The sequence below is a fragment of the Eublepharis macularius genome, chromosome 7 (genome assembly GCF_028583425.1).
Source record: "Eublepharis macularius isolate TG4126 chromosome 7, MPM_Emac_v1.0, whole genome shotgun sequence".
Lineage (NCBI taxonomy): Eukaryota > Metazoa > Chordata > Lepidosauria > Squamata > Eublepharidae > Eublepharis > Eublepharis macularius.
Window position 1 is genome coordinate 68,886,058 of NC_072796.1, and position 17,114 is coordinate 68,903,171.

A 17,114-nucleotide genomic window follows, 5' to 3' on the forward strand; every position below is an offset into this window, starting at 1 on the left:
TTTATATAACTAAGAGATATGGAGTCCCTGGAAATTTGCCTGATTTTTTTATAGCTGGAATCTTAGTCATTGACTGTTTACCTTTATGAAAACCACAGTAACAAATTACAGTTTATTTATGTGCTAATGACTCTGTATCAGTTCAGTTTCTTGAACATATTCTGGTGTGAAACTTTTGAGTAAGTCTGCTCTAAAGTCTAGGAATATCCTTGAAACATCTGTGTAAATAATAAGTGATGAGAATATCTCAGTCAGTGTCCCTGGTGAAATGGAGGGGATTGTTAGAAAACACTGGCATTGTATGTCTCCATTGCTTGCCCTCTCAATAGCAAAAATATGCAAAATAAGCATCACAAGCAGATTTCTGATAGAGGACGGCAACTTCTCCCCATTTTTTCTCCTACTGCATGCAGCCTGTATTCCCTTCCCCATTGTGCTCCAGTGGGTTAGTGGACTGCCCCCACAGAATAGTGTGAGGGGCAAAGGGGGGGATCTGCACAGGGAGAGGTGGATTGACATAAATCATCCTTCCCATCTCTGCCAGTAGAATAGCCATTCCATCAATTGGCCTAATTTTATATCAACAGAATAGCAACTTAGGCTCTAATCTTCTGTTTTACTACTTTTAAGGAAAGTCTCATATTCTTTTGTATAAATGAATTATGTCTGAGTGGAGAATTGAAAGAATTTTTTTCTTCCTAGTTGTCATAGTGTATATCCCCAAATAACTGTTTGCTTTCTGTTTTTCTGTTCATTTATGTACATGCTTTTATTAAACTTATTAATAAATATGATTACTTTTATAGCCCTTTTCAGAGGTTAATTTCTTGATGTAGGCAACAGTCTGGAGAGGTATACAGCTAACTCCTCACTTGGTGGGGAATGTCCAATGCTTCCCATGCCAGATAAAAGTTCTTAGGAATTTGGGTGTACTAAAGCAACTATGTAGATTAAAACAGGAAAGTGTATGTTTTTGCATTGTAGGAGTTGATAAAGAACTCCATCAGTGTTCATAGGTTTTTAAAATATCCCGAACCCCAGATTGAATTGTTTTAAGAACTGATTTGTGACAACGTATACATTATGTCCCCCACCCCCAGTCCTGTCTTCCTGGATACTACCGAGTGAGTGGAATACTCTTTGGAGGGATCTGCCTACCATGTGGCTGCAACAATCATGCAACTGAATGTGATATTCATGGCACTTGTTTTGTAAGTTACTTGGTGGATAGTTCATTTCACTTATTTAATTATAGTATGTACTAGAATCCATGGCTCGGTTCTGATAACACCGCCACTTTCCCGGTGCAGAGCTTTTTCTGCTGTTGCAAAAGGCTCTTCCATAGTGGAATAACCTCTTTTGTTGGAGGAAGACTCCTTATGTTGGAGAAAAGTGCTGCTGTTCAACCCAAAGTTTTGAAAACAATTCAGGTATACATATTTTTGAATGTAAGGCGTTCTTATAATGCACTAGAAGGCAAAGTAGGTATATCTTCCTACACATTTCTGCTATTTTTAAATACTGCTGCTTGTATGTTAGGCATATTAAAGAAATTAAATGTGTGGCATGAGTAACTGAATAATTAATATAAAACAGAATTTATAGGAAAACTGGTGAAGCCTGTAATCTTTTCCATTCAAGTTAGTGGGAAAATTACTATGGATCTGAATAGGTAAAATATTACACAGTTCATTTTTAAAGCTATTGTGCTGCAAATTCTATGACTTCTGGAGCAGAAAGATAATCTTTCCTGATTCTTTTAAATGACAAAGTTATAATTTTCTGAATGAAATTCCATTGTCAGTGTCTAACATTAGCACAATTGATTTAGTCCAAAGTTAAAGTAATACAACTAATGCATGAGTATACATATGTGCTGGCAAGGGTATACCCATTAATTGTTGCTCCTGGCTTGGAAAAGTGTATTGTCGGTGGCCCTCTTGGTTCTTTGTGTCTGTTCTTTAAATCCTAATGCTGCAAGTTGTTTCATGCTGAGATTGCTCTGAGAATGAAATTCCATCCAGAATTAAGTCTCAAAAAGTGTCTTACATGTTTCACAGGGTTGCAAACATAACACCACTGGGCATTCTTGTGATCAGTGCTTGCCTGGATTCTATGGGCAACCTTCCAGGGGAACCCCAGAGGACTGTCAGCCATGTGCTTGTCCACTGAGAACTGCTACAAACAAGTAAGTTGCTAATTGGAAGTATCACATTATATTCCAGCAATATCAGGCAAGCACAGCTAATGAGAAATGGGAGGGAAAAAATAAGCTGCAGACATGTTGACACATGACATGATGAGAATCTGCTCCACCCTTCAGAAATGACAATTCTTGTTTGGCTTAGATTAGGAGCTGAAAGTTTTCCAGTAGTTTTCTGAATAAAACTATCCCCTAGGGCTTTCTTACAAAGGAGGTTTAATGCTAATATTAGAAAATCTTTTGATGTGGGCCATTTATCTAAATACAATTAGTTAAAATTAGGTTTTGTCCAGTTGCTGGATTCAGATGCAGCCCAGCAAACATATACCTAAAGGATTGCACATTCTGTAATTTGTAGCATAGCCCAGAAGAGTTTTGTTAGGAGGAATAAAAATTCTTTGCCAAAGTATGTAGTACTAATTGTCTGGTTCTCTGTGGCCCACTGTCACCAATTATTATAATTACTCCACTATAATCATTATCATTAATGACAACAATTACTGCAATAAATGCATGTGTGAATTTAAGAGCTTGTAGCTGTTAAACTAGTAACGTTGAAGATAATCCTCCGAACATTGTTTTCAGTTTCAGTCCTACCTGTCACTTGGATAAAGAAGGTGAAGTTCTCTGTGATAAATGCCCTACGGGCTATACAGGCACTAAGTGTGAAAGGTATGAAAATTGAACAAAGATTGTTGTTTTTAGCCAGATCTCTTTGTATCTGATTGGAAATGTGAGAGGGGGGGGGGGTTGGGGGAGTGGAAGGGAGGGAGAAAAACAGGTCTTCTTGTCTCCTGTTTTAGGATTTATTCTCAAAATGTATGTGTCAGTCCCATTCTACCAATGCCGGGGGGGGGGGTGTCTCATGAATAGAAAAGGCAAGGGTGAGTTTTGGGAGGAAATAACAGCATCTCCCTTCTGAGTGCTTTGTAAAAGGAGAGTGAAAGTGTTTTCCTAAACAGAATGAAGTCCACACTAATCCAGAAGGCACTGCCTTCGATTTTATGAAATTGTCCTAAAACTAAATGTGGTTGGTTAAGTAGTATGCCTTTTATTACCTTTGACTGGTTAGTCAGCGGTGGGCTTTCCTTGGCATAAAAGATCTGCCTGCTGTGATGCATGCTCTGGTTACATCTAGATTAGATTACTGTAATGTGCTGTATATGGGGCTGCCCTTGAAAAGTATTCAGAAACTTCAGTTGATATAGAATGCTTTAGTCAGGATAAGAAGGTTGTAGGGACCTTCTTGTTACAGTCTTTGCCCATCTACACTGGCTCCCAATCTGTCTCTGGGCACAATTTGATATTTAAAACTTATGTGGTTTGGGACCAACATACCTGACAGATTGCCTACTTCGTCATGAACCTACCTGACCCCTGCAGTCATTTTCAAAGGCCTTGATTCAGGTCCCCCCACATTCTGAGATTAGATGGGTGGGAACCCCGGAGCTGTTAAAGATAGGATGTTTTGAGGGTTGTTAATTCATAGGGTCTCTGTAAGTTGGAAGAGACTTGACAATCAGGGCTGTGCAAGCCCTGGTCGCTTCGGGTTTCCAGCTTCGGGTTTGCCCGAACCGGGAAACAGCTTCAGGTAAAGCTGCGTTGGAGATACAGCTTCGTATAGCTTCGGGTTTGCCTTGGAAAGATTCGGGTGTCAATTTCACTTCCAGCTTTCGGGTGCCCTGGGGGGGCAATTTCTTTCCGAGGCAAACCAAACTTGGTGGAGACCTTCTCCTACCTCTTCTCTAACAACCCCCCAAGTTTCGGAAAGTTTGGACGGTACCACCATCCTCCTCCATTCACCATTATTCCCTATGGGAAAAACAGGCGACCTTTCTAGGTTGCTAGGGGTGGCATTTTGCAAGCAAAATGCACCCAACTTTCAGGGGCCCTTCTCCTACCTTTCCTCCCACCTCCCACCAAGTCTCAACCTGCTCCCACTTTGGGGGGCCATTTTATAGCCCCTCAAAGAAGGTACCCCTATCTTCGCCTTCTCCATTATTTTCTATGGGGAAAAAATGAAGAGGCTTGTGTTGCTAGGGGTGGCATTTTGCATGCAAAATGTCCCCATCCCTCAGGGGACCTCCTCCCACCTGTCCTCCCACCCCACACCAAGGCTAAACCCGCTCCCACTTTGGGGGGCATTTTATGGCCCCTCAAAGAAGGTGCCCCTATCCTCGCCTTCTCCATTATATCCTATGAGGAAAAAATGAAGAGGCTTGTGTGGCTAGGGGTGGCATTTTGCATGCAAAATGCCCCCAGCCCTCAGGGGACCTCCTCCCACCTGTTCTCCCACACCCCACCAAGGCTCAACCTGCTCCCACTTTGGGGGGCCATTTTATGGCCCCTCAAAAAAGGTGCCCCTATCCTCGCTTTCTCCATTATATCCTATGGGGGGGGGGAGAAGAGGCTTGTCAGGCTAGGGGTGGCATTTTGCAAAATGCCCCCAACCCTCAGGGGACCTCCTCCTACCTGTTCTTCCACCCCCCACCAAGGCTTAACCTGCTCCCACTTTGGAGGGCCATTTTATGGCCTCCCAAAGAAGCTGCCCCACACCACCCCAAGGGAACACAACTCACTACACACCAGAGAATCTGAAAAACACAGTTACATGCAAAAAATCTTTATTTCCTGTTGTGATTCAAGTTACACAGCAAGAACACAACACCAAGGGCATCACAGCCGCCCCCCCAAAGGAATGCAACTCACTACACACCAGAGAATCTGAAAAACACAGTTACATGCAAAAAATCTTTATTTCCTGTTGTGATTCAAGTTACACAGCAAGAACACAACACCGAGGGCATCGCAGCCTCCCCCCCCACCCCAAAGGAACACAACTCACTACACACCAGGAAACACCCCTCCTCCCCCCCAACCCTTAAAAATCTTAGCTTGGGGCAGACACACAGACACTCACACACACACCAGGAAACACCCCTCCTCCCCCCCAATCCTCAAAAATCTTAGCTTGGGGCAGACACACAGACACTCACACACACACACATACCAGGAAACACTCCTCCCCCCCTCTAACCACACACACACACCAAATGTAGAAAAAAATAATTTTTTTTAAAAAATTCACTCCCACGCAGTCAAGTCCCTAATCCTCCCCTCCCCTCCCCACACCCACCAAGACAATCCCCCCCAAAGAAAAAATACTTTAAACAGGTACAAACCCCCTCCCCCAACCAACAACAGTAAAAATGAATCAAGAAAAAATTCTGAAAAAATGTAGAAAAAAATTATTTTTTTAAAAAAAATTCACTCCCGCCCAGTCAAGCCCTTAATCCTCCCCTCCCCTCCCCTCCCCACACCCACCAAGACAACCCCCCTGAGAAAACCCTGTGAGTCACTGACTCGCTCACCACTCCTGCAGTCCTGTGATGGTCAGGCGACAGGCAGGAATTCAACGGTGGAAGTCCTCCACAGCAAGACTGCAGAGACGAGATGCTCGATCAGCCACAGCAGCAGCGGGAGTCTCTCAGTCTAGGAAAGAGCAGAATGGAAACTGGTTATTAAATAAGTATATTAACTCTTTAAAAACTACTTCTAAATTCTAACCCCTCAGTCCCAAAGTGTGGAAGCCAGAGTAAAAAACTAGGCCAAAGTCTTGGCACACACCAGGGAAGCCACCCACTGTAGAAATGAAAGGCAGGCACAGTAAAAAAAACTTTAAACAGAGCAGCAGTGGGCCAGCTTCAAGTTAACCCCCCCCCCCCCACCACCTAGGCCAAAGCCTTGGCACACACCAGGACTTGGCATGAGTCTGCCCCTGGGAAGCCACTGTTAAATTTAAAAAATAAAAATAAAATGCAAACTTAAAACAAATCCTTTCCCAAACCCATTGCCCCCCCAAACCACCCCTCCCCCAAAGATCAAAGAATCTTGTGAGTCAGTGGGACTCACTTACCAGTGAGATGCAGGGCCAGTCAGCAGCACTCCGCAGCAGGGTCCTCCTCTTCCAATTTCTGTCCAGGCAAGCCACTCTCTCAATGTCAGGGTAAATTGGAAGATTCCTAAAGGGAAGCCTCCAATTTATAGCCCTGCACTGCAGCATTTTAAAAAAGGCACTCTACTTTCAGAGAATCCCCATTGGCTGGGCTGGAAGGAGAATGCTGCGGCAGGATTGGCCACTCCTAACCCCTCCTCCCTCTTGCACTCATTGCAAAGTCTGAAAACAGTGCAAAGAATCTCTCCAAATGTGCAGGTTTGCACTGTTTGCAGACTTTGCTTGCTGCTTGCATTGGCAATGGAGATCAAGCAGCAAGCAAAAACTCCCACCACTTTTTCAGGGATGGGAGGGGGAAGGAGGAGGTTATAGTGAGTCACTCACTACTCCTTCCCCTCCCCTCTCCAAAGCCGGAGCTGGAAGCCTTGAATAGGCTTCAAAACGTTGCCTTTTAAAAAAAAAAAGCAGGGAAAGCTTTTTGCTTGCTGCTGCTGATCTCCATCGCCAGCAATGGAGATCAGCAGCAGCAAGCAAAAAGCTTTCCGTGCTAAAAAAAAATATAACGGCGCTCGGAGCCCAAGCAACACGAATCGCTTCGGGTTGCTTAGCTTCGGTATTTTCGAAGCGGGGCCATCTTGCTGGCCCCACTTCAGGAAATTCCGAAGCTACACGAAGTGGGTAGCTTCAGGTAACTTTACCCAAAGCGAAACCCGAAGCGACCAGCCCTATTGACAATACATAACATACATAACCCAGGACAATGCTGTCATGGCACCAAAACTCTGGAAGTCTTTCCCAAGGGAGACTCATCTGTCTCCTTCTGTTGCCATCTTCTGCCAGCAGGTGAAGACTTTTTTGTTTCATTTGGCATTCCTTCAGTGATCCCTCTTTCTTGCCCAGTGTTTTTACTATTGTTTTTATGTTTTTGTGTATATTTTAGCTCTGGTTTTAATTGTTTTAGTGATACAATTTTGTTGGTTTTAATGGTTTTTAAAGTGTGATTTTTATTATGTATGCTTTTTTATTTGGTGGCCCTTATAAGGGTAGAAAGCTGGGGTATAAATTTTGTAAACAAATAAATAATGAGTGTAGCAATATTACCACTCACATGAGATTATTAATTGATTAGGGTAATGATTTCTCAGAAGAATACCTAGGATCAGTTAAGTTCCCACTTAGTGAAGTTCTGAGATGAAGTCTTAAAGACCACATGGTACAGGCAACAAGTGTTGGCAGAAGAATCCAGTATGAGTATATCAAAGACTATGGCATCTAAATGATTTTTCCCAAGAGGGAGAAATAGCAATTTTGGTGTGTCATTTTAAAGTGAAGAAAGTGTTATTTTCCATCCCTAGTTAGGCTGTGCCAATGCAGTTCCCCTTGCAACTGCTTTTTATTTTAAGTTAAATTGTGGGAAACCATGAGCAGGGTTATCTCCCATCTAGTTGACCCTGAATTGTTTTGGACAGGATTGAGGGTTGCCTTGTCTTGAAAATTTGATGGAATAGTCTTTGGATTCTATGTTTTTGGAAATGAAAATGGAATATATAATGGAAATATATGCTAGAAGTTGAAAAACAAGGAAGCAAATAAATGGCTTTAAAAAGATATCTCACAGTTTCCAAGAATGTATGTAGATGTCTAGTGGTTTGACTCAATATTTTTCATATTTTGATTGTTCCATGTTGATTCTATCCAAGTATAACAAATTTACAAACCCTCGTTTGTGAGTATATGCAAATACACTATGCACTTTAGGCTCATTTTATATTTCTAATCTTGGACTACACTTTTCTATAATCAGACATCCTTTTCAATTAATTATGCAGATGTGCAAATGGGTACTACGGTGACCCTTTGGTTCCTGGACAGTCATGTATGTCATGTGACTGCAACGGCAATGTAGATTCAATGGAAGATGGCTACTGTAATTCACTCACAGGAGAGTGCTTGAAGTGCATTGGGAATACTGCAGGACATCACTGTGAGAAGTGTGCTGATGGGTTCTTTGGGGATGCAGTAACCAAAAAAGACTGCCGTGGTAAGTTGTTGCTTTTAAATTAACCTGTCAAGAATTTGTGTATATTTAGGATACTTGTTTAACATAGTGTCCCAAAATAAAATGATCCCACTCCTTCCCTGCTCCTCACACTCATTGCAATCTAATTAGTTACTTCTTTCACAGTAAATTGTTGATAGCCATTACATCAGAACCGTGGTTTCTGCAGCCTTGCAAAGCATAATTCAAAACCATGACCTGTTCCTAGTTTGAAATCATGCTTTTGCAGTGTAAGTGCAGACTAGTTTTTGACTGTTTAGTTGTAATGGACAACTGTTTAGTTGTTTGATGCTGCAACTTGCAATCTTAGATTTGTTTAGTATTGTGATGAATAAATTAATTATTAAATTTTGAGTTATCTTATTTTTCTATTTATTTAACATGTTTCAATTTTTATATGCTGAAACAATGTTGTAACTTTTTTGTTGTAAGAAACTATCCTACCAGTATTGTTGGTATGTTGAAACATCAGTAAATATTGTTATATTTTAAATTAATCCTATTAGTCTAAATTTCTTTACTACTATCATGTTCACTGTATGTTTGTACCTGCACAATTCTGCAAAGACCGAAAGCACCCAATTTTTCTTGTTGATTATTTATGATGTCTAGAAATCGTTTCCTGACATTCAGTCCTAATTTAGGGGATTTGACCCAAAAATCTTAGATTGTTATCACAGACTTGACAAAGCAGAACTCCAGGAGGTAGAGGTGGAAGGATACAGCCCTTGATTCCCCCTTACACATTTTCCTACCCAGTGTTTACAGATATGACCACTGGGGAATATACAGTACAATCCTATGAAGAGTTATTCCAGTCTAAGCCCAGTGAAATCAATTGGTTTAGATTGAAGTAACTCTTTTTAGGATTCCACTGCCAATGTCTTATCCAGGCAGCTAGAGAACCATTTCTAAGTACCTTTTTCAAATCTCATTGCTCTCAGAAACGACTCAGGTACTTACAGATGCAAACTTCTGGACTTTGAAACTTGATCTGGACATTAATGCCAGGATCATGTCTCAGCCTTGAACTTTGTTGGAATGCTTAATGGAAGTGTCTAGGAGTGGAATTTGATTATTAACCCAAGAGAGTGAGGACCCTGTTTCTATTGATGATTTGCAATAATCTCTAGTGGTTTCCTGCATTATAATTTTAAGTAGGTTAAAGACCTTGTATATAATGTTAATAGATAAGTTTAGTTTACTTCAAGCGTGTAGCCTTTGGAGATTTAGAATAAAGTGGTGTGATTTTTCTCATCAGTGGTGCTCCTCTCATTTAATTAGTATATGTCTTCATTGTGGAACGAGATCATTTCAATATCTAGAATATTGCCAACCATGTGTGGACCTGAAGCAGAAGAAAATTCTACACAGCAACTAATAATTACTTTGTCACAGTAACTTTTAGTTTTTATCTTGTTTTTATATGAATAAGCTTGTGAGTGCCATTCGAACAGCTCTGTTTCCAGCATCTGCCATCATGAGACTGGTTTGTGCCAATGCAAGTTAAATGTTGTAGGACAAAGATGTGATGAGTGCTTGGTAAGAGATAATAACCTTTATTATCATTTCTATTTACCCCATTTCCAAAGTATTTGTGTTGGTGAAGCTGCTTGAAGTGGTGACTTAACATACCTATAATGCTGATGGGAGGTTTAGAGCTAACAATTCTCATAATGCCCCCTCCTATACTCATATTTTCTGGAAAACTTTCCACCCTACATATCAATGGTTGGGAATAACAACACTGAATTTTGCATTTTTTCCGGCTCTGTTAGACAACAGTTGTAGGGTAGTGATATAGATCCACAGAAAAAAATCCAAATGCAATAAAAATGTACTTAAAAAATAGTTAGCGCAGGTCTTTTTGAGTCCCCCCAAACTCTTCATCAGACTGAATGCAGACTTAATTAGATTATGCAGTGATTGATGCAAAAATGGTCACTTTTAAAAGCTACCAGTTAGCTGCTGGCTTTTGTATTTCCGTAGGGGCTATTTTTGCTTCTCCATCCCAGTAACCTCTGAGGCATCTTGTTTTGCATCTAACACTACGTAATCTAATTAACAGTGCTGCCCTAAACTTACACCCTTATAAAATCCATTGAAGTCTATGGGCTTAGACTGGAGTAACTCTGCATAGGTTTGTACTGTGAGTATGCACACCATGGTCTCCATTTCAAGAAGGCTACAAAGCATTGATGGCGGGCTTTTCGATCATGCCCTGAAGCCTTCGATCATGCCCCCCAGCCTTCTTTTTTGTATTTAGCCTAATAAATAATTCTAAGGAACTCAAAAGCTTGAGATATTTCGGGTGGTTGTAATAAAAACAGCTACTGTTGTTTCTTGCTCTGTTGTCATTGAATAGACCATTGTATGGCAGCAATTCATATGCTAATACATATTGTAGCGGTTGTATTATCTCTGACCAAAGAGTGCTTTGTTTCCCAAAGTTTAATTTTGAGCTCTAACATTTAATTATTTTTATCTAACAAAATGAATATTTTAATGTTTTCAGTTTTTGACCAACATTAGTCGGATTTTTGTCTTCTAAAAAGACAATTTAACTGCTCTGTATGTTGGAAAAAACCTGTGAGTTGAAACTGTCCAGCAGGTCTGCATCATTTTTGTGCATGCCATGCAGCAGGAGTGGGTAGCATAGAATGACAAAAAAGAAATGGAGGACTTTTCTCCCCAGTGAATTATGAAATGTTGTGGAAAACTTCCCTTTTTTCCAACAGGTTGGCTATTATGGCTTAAGTACTGGACTTGGCTGTCTTCCTTGTAACTGCAGTAAATCCGGCTCAATTGCTGAAGACTGTGATAATGAAGGACAGTGTCACTGTGTGCCAGGAGTGGCTGGGGAGAAATGTGATCAGTGTGCTTATGGATTTTATGGATTCCAGTATGGTGGTTGCAAACGTAAGTTGTAGCCCATGATTTGATTGTGGTTTATGAAACTACACAGCTTTTCTTTCAGCAAGATGCTTTGCACGGTACAACAGGAAAGATCACTTGTGAGGCTAGTTTTAAGTGGATAGGTGTGTTGGTCTGCAGTAGAACAGTAGGATTTGAATCCAATGGCACTGTAGAGACCAACAAGGTTTTCAGGATACAAGCTTTTGAGAGTCAGAGCTCCCTTCTTCAGACACCTGAACTCAAATTCCACTTGTGAGGCTGTTTAACAGGCATTTGTGAAGCCTTATCAGAAGAGCTGGATCGAAGAATTTCTTATACAGTTTGTTAATAGTGCAAATATGATTTATTTCCACTGCTGAAATCAGAATTTGGGCTGCCAAGATATACCATATTCCTTTTGTTCCCTATAGGAAATATATCGGTATTAGGAACAGCTGTTGTCCATTAACATTATTTTGCCGCCTAGGGCTGAGGGTGAGCAAAGAAAAGGAGGCACGGTGACACATTCAGACCACACCTTGGCTGGAATGTAAACAGGTCACAACTTTATTAAACACAGCATAAAAGGAGCATTGGCAATGCATGTGGATCGGATCCCAGAAAAATGTCGGCTGATCCACTTGCCAGCTGATGACCCTCACCACAGACCCCAGGGGAAACCAACGAGTGGCATTAAGAAGGAGACCATGTGGGTGTACACCCTGCATGATTCTCCTGCCATTTGGGAGTGAGTCTGCCCTGGCAGCCCCCAAGCTGGGCATGTATCTCCATAACTCACTCCCAAGATTCCTTATGGGAATCCCCTTAAAGGGGAGCCTGGGCACGCAGGCCCTGCCTCCCCAAAAAAGGGATCCGATCCAATGACAAACCGCCGACAAGTTGTGACTAAGATAACTAAGTTTAAGCAAGAGGGAGAGGAGGGTGAGGGGTTGCAGCCAAGAGCCAAAGTGAGTGAGAGTGAGGCCGGCAGCTTCCTATATACCAGGCAGCCGGACCTAAGGGAAGACTGCCCACCTGAGGTCTGGAACCAGCCCTGCCCCCTCCAACTGACTTGCCCTCAGCCCCCTCTGATAGGGCTGCTGGGGATTTGAATTTACTGGTCAAGGGCCCGCCTAAGGAATGCCAGGCAGGCCCTCCAACATGGCAGCCGCCGTGCTCCATTCCTATTCTCAATTCTGCAGCGGCAACCTGGTCCCAGGTAAGTCAGGTGGCTGTTGTTTGCCAGTATGTTAAAACAGAATAGTAGTTAATCATTATAAAGTTGGCCTAGTATTGCCCATCATGAAAATAAGCAGCCTGGAGGGCGGGCAGTAGTGTGGAAGAAGGTTTAGGCTAAATTGAGTTTGTGCTCCTACGGTCAAGAAAACATACTGCTGCATATGCACATCAGTGTACCTTACAGCTTAGGGGACTGCATCTGCCATGTGCAGATACTATAGGTAAAGAACTTGCTGGGAAATACTTATCGATGGACAAAACCTAGAAGTGGAGCCCAAATCAAGGTCACCAATGAAGCAAAGGAGCAAAACTACTAGGACAGACATGCATTTAATCTAACAGCCAATGACAGAACATGTTTCCTGTTTCCCTTTGCAGCTTGTAACTGTGCTCATACTCAGGACAATTGTGATAGAGATTCTGGGGAATGCATTTGCCCCCCTCATACTGAAGGAGAAAAATGTGAACTCTGTAAGGAAAATTTCTGGGGTCTTGATCCAGAGAATGGCTGTAAGGTAATTTTACATGTGTTATGGACTGGAATGTATACGAAAGAATGCATGTAATTGTGAATTTTTAAAAAAAGAATTGCAGCATACTTGCTCTGTTTCCAGCAGATATTAGTTCTGTTTTCCTCTGTATTTAGAGAGAAAATTTTTCTTTTTGGCATTTTTGCTGATGATTTCATTTAACCACTAATTAAGCCTAGACTATTACAATGTCATTTATTTATTTATTTATTTATTTATTTATTTATTTATTTATTTATTTATTTATTGTCCACCTAGACTATTACAGTGTTGTTTGTTTGTTTGTTTGTTTGTTTGTTTGTTTGTTTGTTTGTTCATTTATTGTACGCCTTTCTCACTGAGATCCAAAGTCGATTACACAGTGTAAATGAAAATACAATATAATCGACAGCTAAGATGTTCATTGATCAAGGTACCATAATGAACAGAAGTTAGGACATTCAGTGAAAGAGATACAATAGGGTATGGAAGCAGAAAAAAAATGAAAAACAAGCATAAAGCCAAGCACAGAGATGAAATCTTTCTGAAACCAAGCATAACTAAATTACATGGAATGTTTAGCAATGTGGAAACTCCCTAATAGGTGCCTGTCTGCCAATGCATCTCTCTGAGCTATTTCTTATGACGTAGCTCTATAATCTGGGTAGAAAGCCCTCCTGAATAATTCAGTTTTGCAAAGTTTGTGGCAAGCCATTCCATAAGATGAGAGCTACCACAGAAAAAGCACATGTGCGGGCAGCTGTCGATTTTGCTCAACTACAGGGCGGTATCTGCAGAAGGCCCTGACCAGATGAATAAAGCTGCCTTGGTGGAGCATAAGGGAAGAGGTGGTTGCACAGATATGAGGGGCCAAAGCCATGAAGGGCTTTGAATGTGATAGTCATGAACTTGAATTGAGCTGATAGGAAGGCAATGGGGTGACTGCAGAATGGGAGTGATATGCATGCTCCATCTAGCTCATGAAAGTAAACAAGCTGCAGTGATCTGCACCAGCTGGAATCTCCAAGTCAGCTTTGAGGGGAGACCTATGTAAAGTACATTACAGTAGTCTAGTCTCAATATTACTGTGCCATGAATCCAGGTGGCCAGATCAGGTAAGGGGCCATCTTCCAGAGTTGTGCAAAAAGGCCTGGAATTGGTCAGCTATTGATCTCTCAACCACTTTGCCCAGAAAGGGTAGATTAGAGTCTGGACAATAATTGTGTTTTACATAACACGTATAATGTGCTGTGGCATGTTTGCTAGGTCTTTCACAGGAAAAATTACTCATATCTGCCAGGTCAACTTATTTAACTGTTTAGTGTCAGAACCTTATCAGAATTCAGTCTAGTCTTGGATCAATTTTGGTTGCAGAGACCTGACAATGTGGACAAATTGCTTGGAAGCTTGTCACATTGCTGCCAAAGCCTTGCCCATTTAACTACATCTTGTTGAAAGGTGGTGACAAGTTAAAGTGGACACTGTGACATTTTAAAGCTTTCAAGCACCTTTGGAATATTGAGAGGGGGTGGCGAGCATTCCCCCCAAATGGCTGCCATAGGAGGTAGAGCCAAACACAGTACCTCCCTCCTCTCTTTACAAAAGAATTGCATGGCAACCAGGCTTAACACATGAAGCTTCCTTATTCAGAGTCCAGCCATTGGTCAGTCAAGGTTATTATTATCTCTAATCTAGTTTGAAGCATGGTTCAGCTACTGGGAGGACAGCATACCTGAAGAAGAAAAGTTAGAGCTTCTACTCTTCAACACTTATCAGCAACAGCACAGATCCCTGGACTAGAACAAAGTGCTTTGCAAAAGAAGTTAATGGTAATAGTCAGTCAGCTCTGAAGGTGGAATGGAACCACACATTGGTTAAAGAAAGTGTAGGTACTTAGCCAACTTCCTGATCCTCCAAGGAGGTAAGCCAGTAACAACTGTTGACTTACAGTGCCCCACTATAAGAAAAGCTTGGAAGGTAGAGGGAAAGCATTGGTGGGTGCCACGGTACCCATGGGCACCATGTTGGAAAGCCCTGAGTTAAAGTCAGGAAGTCGTTATGCTTTCTTCACAAAGGGAATAGTTCTGATTTTCTTGAAGGAGACTTCTGCTAATTAAGCCCACAGTGGACTTAATGATTTGAATTATGATGGGCCTGTGGTGAATATTCCCCTTAGACAAGGTGTTTGTGATTGTGGTAGGCAACCACACCTCATGATATATGCGAACAGTTTGTAAATCATTAGATTTATGAATCAGATTAACCAAATAAGATACTAAACTGTAGATACCAAAACTTTGTTCTATAGATTAGCAAAGGGTAAATGTAGAAATTACAAAGGAAGAAGCAGAGAGAGAAATAAAAGTTTGAAGAACAATAAACTTCCAGGTCAGATGGACTTCTGACTGAATTTTATAAAAACCTTTTGGATGTACTAGTTTCCCCAGTGACTAAGGCACTTTAAGCTATACAGTTAAAAAAATCTTTCCATAAAACTTTAATACTACTGTTACACAATGGAGACCAAGGTGGAATCAAAGAGCCCAATATCCTTGCTTAATCAGGGCTGCAAAATATGGACCACAATACTGGCTAGAAGATTAAATAGAATTATTGGTAAATACTTGAATTCAGATCAAACAGGATTAATTAGGAATGATAAAATGGCCTTTACTATTGGGAGAGTGGTAGATACAATTGAATTAAATAATCAAGGTTGCATGTTATTGTTCTTAGATGCAGAAAAAGCATATGTAGAATTGCCCTTTTTACAACACATGCTGGACTGTTTAAGGGTAATTTCAAGGAATGGGTGTCATTGATATACTCGAATCCAATAGCCCAGGTATCAACTAATAGAGTAATCTCCAGATGGTTTGCATTTAACATTCAGTCAGGATTCTTCTATATTAACCTTGTTTCTATAGGAACTTGCCCATCCATTCTGAGAACCCTGTTTTATATATCCCCTGTCCCTGTTCAGAGGTGAGATGGACAGATTCTTTTTTTGCTGTGGAATAATTCTTGAAAGGTGTATTTTTGGCACTTGCTGACTTTTTAAATAACTGACAAATGTCCATTTACAGCAGTTTCTAAACTTTTGGAAAGTTCTGAAATATCTCAACTGCTTTCTCTTTTCAGGCATGCAATTGCAGTGCTGTAGGCTCACTCAGTCTCCAGTGTGACCTGTTGACGGCTCAGTGCCAGTGTAAGGATGGCTACGGAGGAGGCGGCTGTTCTGCCTGTGCCTTGGGATACAGAGACTCTTCAGATTGCATTCCTTGTGACTGTGACGTGCGAGGAACCAAAGCAGAGACATGTGACCAAAGTCAGGGAGTCTGCAGTTGTGAAGAGGAAGCAGGTGTTTGTGCCTGCAAGGTAGAGCTTTCAGATACAAATCAGAAATAATTGCCCCTATTTCTTTGTATATTTGTTTTTCTCCTACCACAAATTTCACCTATGTGTGATTGTACACTGAGAATCAAAATTCAGTCAGCTTTCCTGAAAGAGTTAGTGCATTTAGATGAAAAATCATGAAAATTGTCGTGAATGTGAGTAAGATTATGTGAGAAATATTTTCATAATCAAAACCAGGTTTAATTTAATGTAGAAGCTGGACAGACTTGATGTGAAATTTGTTGTTTTATTATTATTATTGCTGTTTTAATAAAGTACCTTGAGAACTTGGTCTAAGTGCAATGGTGGGCTACAAATTTTCTTAATAAGGCTTGCCTGGTGCCTGCCCTACTGTCTTATAAGGCCCAGGCCAAGTGATTTCTTTTTACCCAGGCTTTTACTTAATCTTGATCTTTTAAAATTGTTTTTATAGACTGCTTATAGCCTGAGACTTGTTTTTGAAACTTGTTTTAAACTGCTAAATGCTTTATGTTGTTTTTATGTTTTGTTTGGGTCTTTAATGGTCATGCTGTGTTTTTAATAGTTGGTTGATGGTTTTATACTGTTTTGTGATTTATCACGATTTACTTTGTAAGCCGCCTCAAGCAGCTCAGTTAATTGCTAAATAAATGATCCAGCAGAAAAGAAAGGAGGTCATGTGTGCAACTATGCTTATATATGACTGAAGAAGGGGAGTGACATACATGATTTCTACCCTTCTTTAGTTAATCCACATCCATCCTGCAAGACAAGTTATGCTGATAAAAGTTTGAGTGGCCCAGGGTCACCTAGTAAGTTTCATGCCAAGTGGGAATTTGAACTTGAGTCTGTCCAGGCCATGTACAGATCGAGTCCAAC

General features: G+C 41.0%; 1 protein-coding gene across 1 annotated transcript in view; it reads left to right on the forward strand.

Annotated features, from left to right (window-relative positions):
* The window catches only part of LAMA1 (laminin subunit alpha 1), a gene marked incomplete at its 5' end in the record, with an annotated part of 132,054 nt that overhangs the window by 35,172 nt on the left and 79,768 nt on the right, over positions 1–17,114 (forward strand). Inside the window, 8 exons of the mRNA XM_054985784.1 lie at positions 1,101–1,211; positions 2,061–2,188; positions 2,789–2,875; positions 7,988–8,199; positions 9,653–9,759; positions 10,956–11,136; positions 12,730–12,866; positions 16,002–16,238. Coding sequence (XP_054841759.1) covers positions 1,101–1,211; positions 2,061–2,188; positions 2,789–2,875; positions 7,988–8,199; positions 9,653–9,759; positions 10,956–11,136; positions 12,730–12,866; positions 16,002–16,238 — 1,200 coding nt within the window. The remainder of the gene's footprint in view (positions 1–1,100; positions 1,212–2,060; positions 2,189–2,788; positions 2,876–7,987; positions 8,200–9,652; positions 9,760–10,955; positions 11,137–12,729; positions 12,867–16,001; positions 16,239–17,114) is intronic.